This window comes from Schistocerca americana, chromosome 11, assembly GCF_021461395.2.
Source record: "Schistocerca americana isolate TAMUIC-IGC-003095 chromosome 11, iqSchAmer2.1, whole genome shotgun sequence".
In the NCBI taxonomy this organism is placed as follows: Eukaryota; Metazoa; Arthropoda; class Insecta; order Orthoptera; family Acrididae; genus Schistocerca; species Schistocerca americana.
The window spans coordinates 93840107-93853184 of NC_060129.1; the positions used below are offsets into that span (position 1 = coordinate 93840107).

General features: G+C 42.8%; 1 protein-coding gene across 1 annotated transcript in view; it reads right to left on the bottom strand.

Moving 5' to 3' along the window:
- Positions 1 to 427: 427 nt before the first annotated feature.
- LOC124553295 (protein roadkill-like) overlaps positions 428 to 13078 on the bottom strand; it is a 54706-nt gene continuing 42055 nt past the window's right edge. The window contains exon 3 of the mRNA XM_047127176.1: positions 428 to 500. Within this exon, the coding sequence (XP_046983132.1) occupies positions 428 to 500 (73 nt within the window). The remainder of the gene's footprint in view (positions 501 to 13078) is intronic.

Consider the following 13078-nt stretch of genomic DNA (forward strand, 5'->3'; position numbering starts at 1 on the left):
TCACTTGTTCTAAAATTATAATGTTGAGTAATTCACTTATCCTAAGTTAAATATGACAGGGAGCCCTCTGGTTGTCAGAACTAGATCGCTTATACCACACTGTATAGGTTGCTGGTGCAGCTAGTACAGTTGGCACATGAGACACTGTGTGTGGGATGGGGATAGGAGAGGTAGGCACTCACATCTTTATTTAGACAGCAGGAAGGGCCTCCAGGTCGCAGTCTCGGGATGCATCAGAAGCCACGCTGTGCCCTGTGTGCCCACTGAGTCGTGCCGCTCCACTGTTGGAACCTCCCTGACTGTCAAAGGCAGCACATGCTGCACCCCCACCTGTGAGAGGCACCACTCAGGCCAGCTGCCTCTGTGCAACTCAGAGCTGCTGCTGCCACACAGAACCTCCAGCATGCTCTGCATGGCTTCTCATAGTCTACTGGCCAACAGGCAGGAAGGAGTCCAGTGCTAACAGGAGTATCTCTGCAGGCTGCAATGTAGGTAAACACCTGTTTGGGGACAGGCTGAGTATAGTGCCACAGTAGACTACACAACTCAGAATTTCAGATCCAGTCAGTTTCTCGCCTCTTTTTGCTCTGGAATGCATCGCTTTCAGACATATTTCTGATGTCTCAACCGAGTGTCAGTTTTACAAGTGATGTGCAACCAGATTTGAGGATTATGGCTGCTCACTATAGGGCTGCAGCCAAAGAGAGAATCTTCAGCACTCACGTGGGTCACATGTCAAGTTGCATAATAATATGTCATCTAGGTGACTCTCAGTGCCCACATTAGTACACCTATTGTGATGAAGTGGCACCACACACTAACTCTAGGTGCATGCCATGCTCTTAATCCAATTACTTGTCCTAACAGAAACTGTATCAACCTCAAAGAGATTGATTTCAAGTTAGTTTTACATTTTATTTTATACATTAAACTGTCCACCAGCGTTCCATATGTATATTCCAGAAGAATTTGAATATGTAAATACACTTTAGCAACGACTTTCAAGCAGCTATAAACCATGATTTTCGATTGTGAGGCAAGCTCTCCTTCCCTCATTCTTCCCATACACCATTCTTGAGGGATCAAAAGAGAGTGATGGGGCAGTGACAGGTTCCCAACAAGTAGCCACCCTAAGTCAGCCTAAGGTTGCCTGTGGTATGCAGGTGTGGATGCAGATTCACCTGCAGTCCCTGCCTCAACCCTACCCTCCCCCCCACCCCCTCCACTCAACTCTGCAACTGGCCATATGCTGACTCTCCCATCACTACCTTTTCTTCAGTACTACACAATGCCATAGTGCCACTGCACTGCACTGCACCTGCTTGTATCACAGGAGTTTCTGCCTGTCAATCTATTGTAGACACCCCTTTACAAGATAGGCTGTGCCATCATCTCCTAAGTATTTGTCTTTCCCTGAACAGTCCCTAAACCCGATGCTAGCCTCAATGCTTGACAGTGTGAGAAAACTTCATCGTTCCGATGGCCTGGCAGTGAAATTCATCATACTTTGCTCTCATTTCCCAGTATGTAGATGAAAAGAGCACATGAGGGGTAGGAGCTGTTGGCTGATTAGGTGATAGAAGAGGAAGCAGTAGTCGATATAGAAGAGAGGGGTGATACAATATTAGAATCAGAATTTAAAAGAGCTTTGGAAGATAATCTCTAAAATAACTTGGGGAAGTGGTAACAAATCGACTGTTCACACTGGTGTGTAGAATGTATGATATGATATACTGTCTGACATTCAGAAACCGGCATCCACACCATTTCTAATTTCGCAAGAGTCAATAACTCTGAGAATTCACCTTAACAGCTCATGTGTCCAAGTTCTCAACAGGAATAGTATACAGAAGAATGGAAAAGAAAAGTCAGGATCTGTTAGATGGTTTATTTTTAGGAAGGATAAAGGCACAAGGGAGGCAGTTCTGGTGCTGCAGTTGATAAGGGAAGTGATATCGAAGAAAAATCAAGACATTTTCATAAGATCTCTTGGCCTAGAACAGGTATTCGACAATGTAAAATGGTGCACCATACTCTAAATTCTGCGAAAGATATGGACAAGCTACAGAGAATAACAAGTAATATACAATACGTACAAGAACCAAGATGAAGGATAAGTCTGGAAGACCTAGAATGAAGTACACAAATTGAAAAGGATGTAAGACAGGGGTCTAGTATTTCATCGTTAACGTTCAATTAACAAATCGAAGAAGCAGTGATGAAATAAAAGAAAGGTTTAAGAGTGGGAGTAGAATTCAAAGTGTAAGGATAGTGATAAGATTTGCTAATAGCAGCGCTATCCTCAGTGAAACTGAAGAAGAATGACAGGATCTGCTGAATGGAATAAACTGTCTACTGGAGTACAAGATATGAATTGAGACTAAATCGAAGAAACGCGAGTACAATGAGAAGTAGCACAGATGACAACAGCAAGAAGTTTTCATCTACTTTGTGATAACCAATTCTGATGGCCTAGGCAGCAAAATAACCAATGATGGACATAAAAAGCAGACCAGCACTGACAAAAAGGGCATTCCTGGACAAGAGAAGTCTGCTAGTATCTAAAATACACTCCTGGAAATGGAAAAAAGAACACATTGACACCGGTGTGTCAGACCCACCATACTTACTCCGGACACTGCGAGAGGGCTGTACAAGCAACGATCACACGCACGGCACAGCGGACACACCAGGAACCGCGGTGTTGGCCGTCGAATGGCGCTAGCTGCGCAGCATTTGTGCACCGCCGCCGTCAGTGTCAGCCAGTTTGCCGTGGCATACGGAGCTCCATCGCAGTCTTTAACACTGGTAGCATGCCGCGACAGCGTGGACGTGAACCGTATGTGCAGTTGACGGACTTTGAGCGAGGGCGTATAGTGGGCATGCGGGAGGCCGGGTGGACGTACCGCCGAATTGCTCAACACGTGGGGCGTGAGGTCTCCACAGTACATCGATGTTGTCGCCAGTGGTCGGCGGAAGGTGCACGTGCCCGTCGACCTGGGACCGGACCGCAGCGACGCACGGATGCACGCCAAGACCGTAGGATCCTACGCAGTGCCGTAGGGGACCGCACCGCCACTTCCCAGCAAATTAGGGACACTGTTGCTCCTGGGGTATCGGCGAGGACCATTCGCAACCGTCTCCATGAAGCTGGGCTACGGTCCCGCACACCTTTAGGCCGTCTTCCGCTCACGCCCCAACATCGTGCAGCCCGCCTCCAGTGGTGTCGCGACAGGCGTGAATGGAGGGACGAATGGAGACGTGTCGTCTTCAGCGATGAGAGTCGCTTCTGCCTTGGTGCCAATGATGGTCGTATGCGTGTTTGGCGCCGTGCAGGTGAGCGCCACAATCAGGACTGCATACGACCGAGGCACACAGGGCCAACACCCGGCATCATGGTGTGGGGAGCGATCTCCTACACTGGCCGTACACCACTGGTGATCGTCGAGGGGACACTGAATAGTGCACGTTACATCCAAACCGTCATCGAACCCATCGTTCTACCATTCCTAGACCGGCAAGGGAACTTGCTGTTCCAACAGGACAATGCACGTCCGCATGTATCCCGTGCCACCCAACGTGCTCTAGAAGGTGTAAGTCAACTACCCTGCCCAGCAAGATCTCCGGATCTGTCCCCCATTGAGCATGTTTGGGACTGGATGAAGCGTCGTCTCACGCGGTCTGCACGTCCAGCACGAACGCTGGTCCAACTGAGGCGCCAGGTGGAAATGGCATGGCAAGCCGTTCCACAGGACTACATCCAGCATCTCTACGATCGTCTCCATGGGAGAATAGCAGCCTGCATTGCTGCGAAAGGTGGATATACACTGTACTAGTGCCGACATTGTGCATGCTCTGTTGCCTGTGTCTATGTGCCTGTGGTTCTGTCAGTGTGATCATGTGATGTATCTGACCCCAGGAATGTGTCAATAAAGTTTCCCCTTCCTGGGACAATGAATTCATGGTGTTCTTATTTCAATTTCCAGGAGTGTAGATTTCAGCTTGAGGAAGATTTCTGAGAACGTACGTTTGGAGCACAGCATTATATGGTAGTGAGACACGGACTGTTGAAAAACTAGAACAGGACAGGATCGAAGCATTTGAGATGTGGTGCTACAGCAGAGTGTTGAAAATCAGGTGGACTGATAAGATAAGGAATGAGGTGGTCGTCCCCAGAAAATACAAGCAAAGTAATGTATGAAAAACACTGAAAAGAAGAAGGGAATGGATGGTAGGACATCTGTCAAGATATCGGGCAGTAATTTTCATGGTACTGGAGGGAGCTGCAGAGTGTAAAAACTGTAGAGAAAGACAGACCTGACAAATTCAGCACGTAATTGGCGATGTAGGTAGCGAGTGCTACTCTGATCTGAAAAGGTTGGCACAGGATAGGAATTAGTGGTAGAATACATCAAACCAGTCAAAAAATCTATAGCTCAAAAAAATTAATAGATTCACAATAGCCACATAATAAAGTTACAGTGGCCTAAGACTGCCTGTGAAGAAATTTTTGTGTGTCTGCTGTATTACTGAGCAATGGAAACATAGTAGGTGGGGGTATCCAACCTACTATATACTCTTATTACACTGACTGGAGAGCGTATGAAGAAAATGTAACATTTTTGGGATTTAACATGTATGAACATGAACAAAATATTTAATCAGGTGCTGAATCACATACAGTTCAAAGACTGACTATGTTGCGGTTTCTACTTAGTAGGTCATAGGTTTGATGTGGGTACCACTCAGTAAGGGTGTGCAGTTTGAGTGAAGCAGATCAACATTTGTGACTTTTACTATGTATAGATTTTTCCGAGAGCTTACTTCAATTATCTAGTGGACGAAGACTTCATGTGTAGGACAAGCTTACAGCAAACAGTAATGCAATTTAGGGACACGAATATTTCATTCAGTTATTTTACACTATTTGATGGAGTGACACTGTTCGTCGCTGTAGATCAGAAAGCAGATTTGTGGAATGTAGAGGTGAGTGTCTACGAATAGAGAAAGATTAAACCATCCCACCTAGCCAGATGTTAGCTCCGTCATGCCTTACAGCCGACAGTGTTCTTGTTGCACATGAAATGTTTCCATTATGTGAATAAAACCATGGTTCATGTTGACTGTCAATAAAACTGTGCTATGTGATGACTAAACCATCTAGTGTTTCCATCATTCATTTGACATGTTCATTTCCTACCCCATCCACTATTTTGGTTCATATTAGTACCTCAAAGTGAATTCTATTGGGCGAGTGTCACAACAGACCACTGTAATGGACCCCATACAAGATGAACTCACACTAGCAGGGTCCAAGAAGCTGGATACAATGTTGTAGCTCCTTCGTCACTTAGCACAGTTTTATGGGCAGTCTAAGTGAACAATGGTTTTATCCACACGACGGAGAAATTGCAGGTGCTAACGGCACTCCTCTTTAATCGAAACTGCATTTTAAGACCACATTTAGTAAGGAGTCACCATATTACACCTTGGGATGGTTTTAACAAAGCTTTGGTTTCTTAATGAGTCATGAGTTTTGACACTTTAGACGTTCACTTTACGCTGTAGAATTCAGAGTTAAGCTAATCTGATAACATTTCCATTGGTTATAGGGTTAATCAGTTTGCAACTTGAATGTTGGTACATCCTACATCGTCTCTAGCCTTATGCAGTGTAATTGTCACTGTACATTGCACCAATAATGGTGTGGCTGTGTTGTCTAATAAAAGAGCCTCTATACAGCTAATTTGACCCTGAGGCATTTTCATCCCTTCTCAGAACAAAATTTTAATCGATTTTTAAGATTATTTTGCAGAATTTCTGGAAATTTCTTTACACTAACAGTGTACAAGTATAGCCAAAGAAAGTGGTTGCTTTAACTACAAAATATCACGACTCTTCTATATTTGCTGAATGTCCAATGACTGACTACATAAAGGACTTCAGTGGCATGGTTGTATCTAGGCGCTTAATTAATGAAAGGCACATTAATGCTGTTGGTACTTGAGTCGATATGGAATACCTGCTCTTTTACGTAAGTGTAGAAGTTTTATTTCATCTAAAGATTTGTTTTAGTCACTGAAACTGTGCTATTACCAGCAATAAAGGAATAAACGAATTAAATAAGGTAAGACTATTCTCTCTGTTGGAACTCCCCTCCCACACACACACACACACACACACACACACACACACACACACACACACACTTATTACTGTCATTCAGTTGATTTGTGAGCCAAAGTTTATGTAATTTGTTACCTGTACTTTCATGAGTTGCATTACTGCCTCCCAGTATCATTCTCTCTGGTATGTGTCAAGCTCCCTGAGTGACATTGTAAAATCTGTCTTACTATGTTGTGCTCCAAGTTGACAGTCACTCTTCTGCCTCAAATACGACTAATTTGATGGTTGTAATTTTATTATAGAGAGTACACACAATGATACTAGAAACATAGAATTTTCTTTGGTTTTCTATGAGCCATTATTAATTCCTTACTATATCACTGGGCACTGTTTCAGTACTTTGAACGTAATCAAAGAGGATTTTCGCTGTACTTAAAAATTAAGGGCTCTGCAACGAACTCCCTGTAAATCCCACAAATTTCCTACGTTCTGGCATGTTTACAGACACTACAAAAAAAATTTGCGTCACCTCAGTTCCGAGAGTTCCAGAACCTGTACAGAAAACTGGAATAGAGATCAACATAAACATCATTTCTGCCCTTTTTATTCTTCATGAAAATCACACATTCGATATCGTATGACCATACAGCGAGACCTTCAGAGGTGGTGCTCCAGATTGCTCTACACACTGGTACCTCTAATACACAGTAGCACTTCGTCTTATATTGCTGCATGCCTGTATTCATCTTGGCGTACCATCCACAAGTTCATCGAGGCACTGTTGGTCCAGATTGTCTCATACCTCAATGGCGATTCGGCCCAGATCCCTCAGAGTCGTTGGTGGGTCACGTCGTCTATAAACAGCACTTTTAAATCTATCCCAGGTATGTTCAGTAGGGTTCATGTCTGGAGAACATGCTGGCCACTCTAGTGAAGCGATGTCGTTATTCCGAAGGAAGTCATTCACAAATGGTTCAAATGGCTCTAAGCACTATGGGACTTAACATCTGAGGTCATCAGTCCCATAGAGCTTAGAACTAGCCTACTTAAACCTAACTAACCTAAGGACATCACACACATTTATGCCTGGGGCATGATTCGGACCTATGACCATAGCCGCAGCGCGCTTCCAGACTGAAGCGCCTAGAAAAGCTCGGCCACAGCGGCCGGCGAAGTCATTCACAAGACGAGCACAATGGGGGCTTGAATTGTCGTGCATGAAGACGAACGCCTCGCCAATATGCTGCTGATATGGTTGCACTATCGGTCGGAGGATGGCATTCACGTATCTTATAGCCAATGCGGCGCCTTCCATGACCACCAGTGGCGTACGCTGACCTCGCCATTGATGTCGGGAATGACATTGCGCATCATACAGCCCATTGAACACAGTTTGAGTCATAACACGACGTCCTGTGGCTGCACGAAAAGCATTATTCAACATGGTGGCGTTGCTGTCAGGGCTCCTCCGAGCCATAATCCGTAGGTAGCGGTCATCCACTGCAGTAGCAGCCCTTGAGAGGACTGAGCGAGGCATGTCATCGACAGTTCCTGTCTCTCTGTATCTCCTCCATGTCCGAACAACATTGCTTTGGTTCACTCGGCGATGCCTGGACACTTCCCTTGTTGAGAGCCCTTCATGGCACAAAGTAACAATGCGGACATGATCGAACCGCAGTATTGATCGTCTAGGCATGGTTGAACTGCAGGAAACACGAGCCATGGTTCTTTTACATCTTTGGGCGTTATTACATGTTATTACATTATATGTAACAATGACATGTAATCTACTACCTCTCCATTGTGTGTGTGTGTGTGTGTGTGTGTGTGTGTGTGTGTGTGTGTGTGTGTGCGCGCGCGCGCAACTGAAGCCTCTAACAGTGTACAGTCTTCTACATGAACATATTTGAAAAAACGGGGAAACACCGACACACACAAAGTGTCACTTGTATCTGACATGTTCACTACAATCATCCTAGAATAGAATACACACTGTAAAATGCGTGTGGCATGTGCCGGTAACTAAAATGTGGCAACTTCTGGACAAACAAAGCAAATAAATGATATGTACTTTTCTTATTCTGCCAAGAGATTTATTACAACTTATCAACATAATATTCATCTTCCATATGCTCAGATCCATTCTGTTAAAATGTCAAATGCGCACTAGAATGGTAATACGACTGTTGCAAATTAAAATAAATCCATGAAATGGAATGAAAAATTAATGAACTCTTACATACATCATGTACTCTCGATGAATAAGCTTTTTGAAAATTTATGTAACATTCCATAACCTGTCCTATTGAATAATGAGGTAGACAATGTGAATCATGAACAAGTCTACAGTATGTAACAGCCCGCAAATCGTGATGACCCCCATAGTGCTTTACTAGGTCCACCAATGGTTGTGGTGGTGGTGGTGGTGGTGGTGCTTGTGCTCCACTGCCTACCCCTGTTGTGTCCACTGGTTTACAGGGACCAACAGTGACATTTACTACATAGTAGCAATGTTGCTACTTCATTTTACAACACAGAGTGCACAGAGATACCAAAATCAAGTTAAAGCATCGTGGTACTGTGTATGGTGAATAGACCCTGTTGTTTGGAATCTGAGGCTATGGTAAAGAGCAACTAAGTCACTTCATCTATGTCAAATGACATATCATGAGTAAGGCAAAACGACTCATTTTCCCCTGATCAACTGACGTAATAAAACCATTTAAAATATTTACAAATACATTGCAATAGCATTACTAATAACATAAAAGAATTGGATCACAATTCCCACCAAATTTTTTCAGTTTGTTAAAATATTTGTCCGAAAGACTACATGCCCGTCATGGGATAAATAAGCCATGGAAAGGGCCATCAATATAGTAAACAAGAAAGAAATTGGCTGATTGAGAGCAGCCAGACAATTTGGTGTATCACAGGTGACTTTCGGAAGGCATGCCACAAACGAAGGGTCAGAGGTTTCGCCTACATTTGACGAGGGATTTATGCAGGATATAGTGTCCCAAAGGAACTAGCTTACTAAGCTACAGAACAAAATAGTATCTCTCACAAATTTAATAAGGAGAAGAAAATTGCTGGCAGGACTGACTGAAAGGATTTATGACACACAATCCTGATTTATCTTTAAGGGAGCTGGAAGCTGCTACTTTGGCTCATGCAATGGTATTTAATAGAGTTCAGGTTAACAGATTTTACATGGTATATGAATGTCTTCAATAAAGAAGGAATTTCGCCAGCATGAATTTATCTGTACTTTCATGTGTGGACATGAGTCAAAAATTTTTTGCAATGACTGGAGAAACAAGTGGGGGTACCTACAATTGTTGAAAGAGGGTTGCACATTACAACATTAGCGTGCATGAATTCTGCTGCTAACTTTATACCTCCAGCTTTACACTACCCCAGAAAAAACCGAAAGAGCAATTAACTGATGGAGTACCTATAAGAACTCTAGAAATAGGGCGAGAAAGTGGATGAATGGCTGGAGAAATTTTTCTAGTTTCATTAAGGTAAGCAAAGAGAATAAAGTGTTTATCACTGATGACGATAGCAGGAATCTCAAACATGTTCAAGTGCTGAAATGTGCCAATGAAAATGGAGCTTCTCTATTTTGCCTACTATCCCACTGTAATTGCCAACTTCAGCCAATACACGTTTGCGTTTTTGGGCCCATGAAGACCCATTATAATGAAGATTTCAAACCTCCTAGAAACACACCCAACGTCACCCAGTGCCAAATGCGTTAGCTCTTTGCCACTGCATAAGGTATAGAAGCCTGTGTGGTTTATACTAAGAGTGGATTTCCTAAGGTTGCTTGACTCACTCCAGGTCGCACTGTTGCTGCCCTCTCGTACACCTGCATCACTTAGCTAGCTGAAATGTCCACACGCAAAAAGGGAGGCTAAGTCAAGGGAAAGTGAAATTACCACTCAAGCAGGGCTGGGCTTCAGTTCCTAGTCAGCAGAATCCACCCTCTTTTGCGCAAGGCTAACTATGCAGGGCCTGTGGGTGCCCGGGCACCATTCTACCTCGCCGCCATCACTGAGTACCTAGCAGCTGAGTGCTTAAGCTGGATGGAGTCGTAGCCTGCAAAAATAAGACATACGTCACCCTGCACCACTTGGACCTGCAATCTGCAACAATAAGATGCGCAACAAGCTGCCCTCTGGCATCACCACAGAGGCTTTTGTCCTGCCCAACATCCAAGCCATCCTGTTGCCAAAGGAGAGTGAGAAGAAGGCATAAACGGCGGCCGCCTCTCTGGCTCATGGGACACACAGTGCTGCATGCTCCCTGTATGCAACGGGCTCGGCCGGCAGCTTGGACGAAAACAATCTTCGCCTGTACATGGTGACCAAAATTCACATCCACTAGGCGCGACAACGAATATTCCAATTTTCCTGCATGTTCACATGTTTTACAGAATATTTCACCATCTGAAGAGGAATACTTCCACAAACAGCTTTCAGACTTGTTAAAGATAGCTCTAGATGACTCAAGGCACCATTTGATGAAGTATTTCCAGTTCATGCTGCAGTACAATGCTCATTAAAGACATGTAAAATAACTCTTGTTTCTTCTGGCTTTCTGAGCAGCTGTACCAACAACAAGCTTCTAGAAGAGAAAGTGCACCAGTGAAAATTAACTGAGGATTGATATATGTCGACAACCCTGCAAAAGAATATAGTTAAGCAGGGTGGAAGCCTATAACTCAGATCTCAGTGCAGATGAAGATGACTGTGTTTGTATGTAGTGCACTATCTTCTCCCATTCAAGACCAGGGGAGTCGTGCATTAAATATACTAGATGTAAGGTATGGGCTCACAGTACGCTGATATCCCAGCTACAGTTATGAATTTTGTGAGAAATCTTTTAAGACCTTAGAAACATATGCATGGATATGTATTAAACCCTCAAGACGTTTTGGCTTAGGGTGTTTATTGTTTCTGAAAATTGTGCACTATCATTTTGTCCCTATTGTAAGTATAAAATGACACATGGGCATAGTTTCTTGTCTTAATTTTTTCTTAATATTGTAGTTTCATGTTTAATGATCTCTAATCATTTTTGTGTATGTCCTGGATTATGAAGTTTTTACATAATAAAAAATGATTAAATTTTTTGAATGAAAACAAAACATTAAAATAGTATGTCATTTCTGGAACTGTTCCCTACAGCATTACAGGCCACTATGGAACCAATGAGAAAGGAAGTTCTGGAAAGAAAGCAAAATGGTTGCTGGAAAAGTGTGAGCATTCAAGATCAAGAGTTAGAAAGGAATTCCGTTGTTAAAAGCAGAGCAGAGCAAGGATAGAAACAGTATAGTGAGGACCTCTATGAGTGAAAGGAACTATCAGATGACATGACACAAGAAAAACTGGTCATCAAATAACAAAACATAGGGGACTCAGTATTAGAACTTAAGAAAAGCTTTGGAATACTTGCACACAAACAAGACAATCTGGTTGGATAATATTACTTTGGAATTTCTATGACATTCTGTGAAAGTGACACCCATATGACTGTTCAAGTTGGTGGCACAACCTATGACAAGGGACATACAAGCAGACCTTCAGAAAAAAATGTCATGCAGATACTATAGAAGCAGGCAAAGGCCAATAAGTGAAGACTTCCACACAATCAGCTTGGCAACTCATGCATCCAAATTTATGACGAGAACAACATACAGTAGAATGGTAAGGAAAATTTAAGATCTATTATATAGTCTGATAAGTTTGGATTTAGAAAAGATAAAGGCCTCAGAGAGGCACTTGCACTTGGTAATGGAAGCAATATGTACCAAAAATAAAGGAATGTTCATTTGATTAGTCTATCTTTAGGAAGCTTTGGCAGTGTAAAATGGTGCAACTCGTAGAAAATCCTGAAAAATAGTTTAATAAATAGGGGAAATGCAGGTAATGTATAGTTATATACAATAATCGACAGGGAAAAATAGGAATGGAAGTAAGAGGAACTAATCCAAAATATGCTAGAAATGGTTCACCCTAATCGTTTCAAACTAAAATCGAGGTATCACTGCTGCAACTTAAGAGAATCAGGAATAGAATTAAAATTCAGAATGAAAGGATTCGCTGATGGTGTTGTTATCATTAGCAAAAGAAAAAGAATTAATTAACAGAGCAGTTGAATGGAATGAACAGTCTAATGAATACAGCATTAGGATTTACAATCAAAAGAAAGATGAATGTATTGGGTAGTAGTAGAAATAACATTGATAACAAAGTTATGAAAATTAAGGACCACACTAGCAACCAACATAGACATGAGGGACAATGAAAGTTGCTCCACCAGGGTAATACGACATTCCTCAGAAAACAAGATTACAAATACCAAACACAGACCTTAATCTGTAGAAGAAGTATCTGAGAATGTACATCTGGAGCTGAGTAGTGAATGAAAATGAATCGTGGGCTGTGAGAAAAGCAAGAAAAGAGAATACCACATTCAGAATGGGAGGCTATAGAAAGATGTGAACTGATAAAGGAACTGTGGAAGTTCTCCACAAAACAGGTGAGGATACTCATATGTGGGAAACTGTGACAAGAAGAAGGGACAGGGTAATAGTATGTGAAGATATCAGGGAATAACAGCCATGGTACTACAGGGAGCCGTATTGTTACTCTCATGTGAAGAAACTCAGTTCCTCCCCCCACCCCCATATCTCCCATAAACGTAGGTGGTGCTATCAGCACTAAATTTCTTGGAACAGCCAGAAAAGTAATCTATAACAGGTAGAGTTTCTGCTCTATATGTGCGTCAATGCTGGGACAGGATGTTATGCAAAACTGCAGCGGCGCGACCAAGGTGCTCCATATCTTGAGGAGCTGAGGCAGAAGAGGCCTTTTCCACTTTCTTCTGATTTGACTCTTTAAGATCGTGTTTATTGTTACCAGTAGATATTTAATTCAGAATT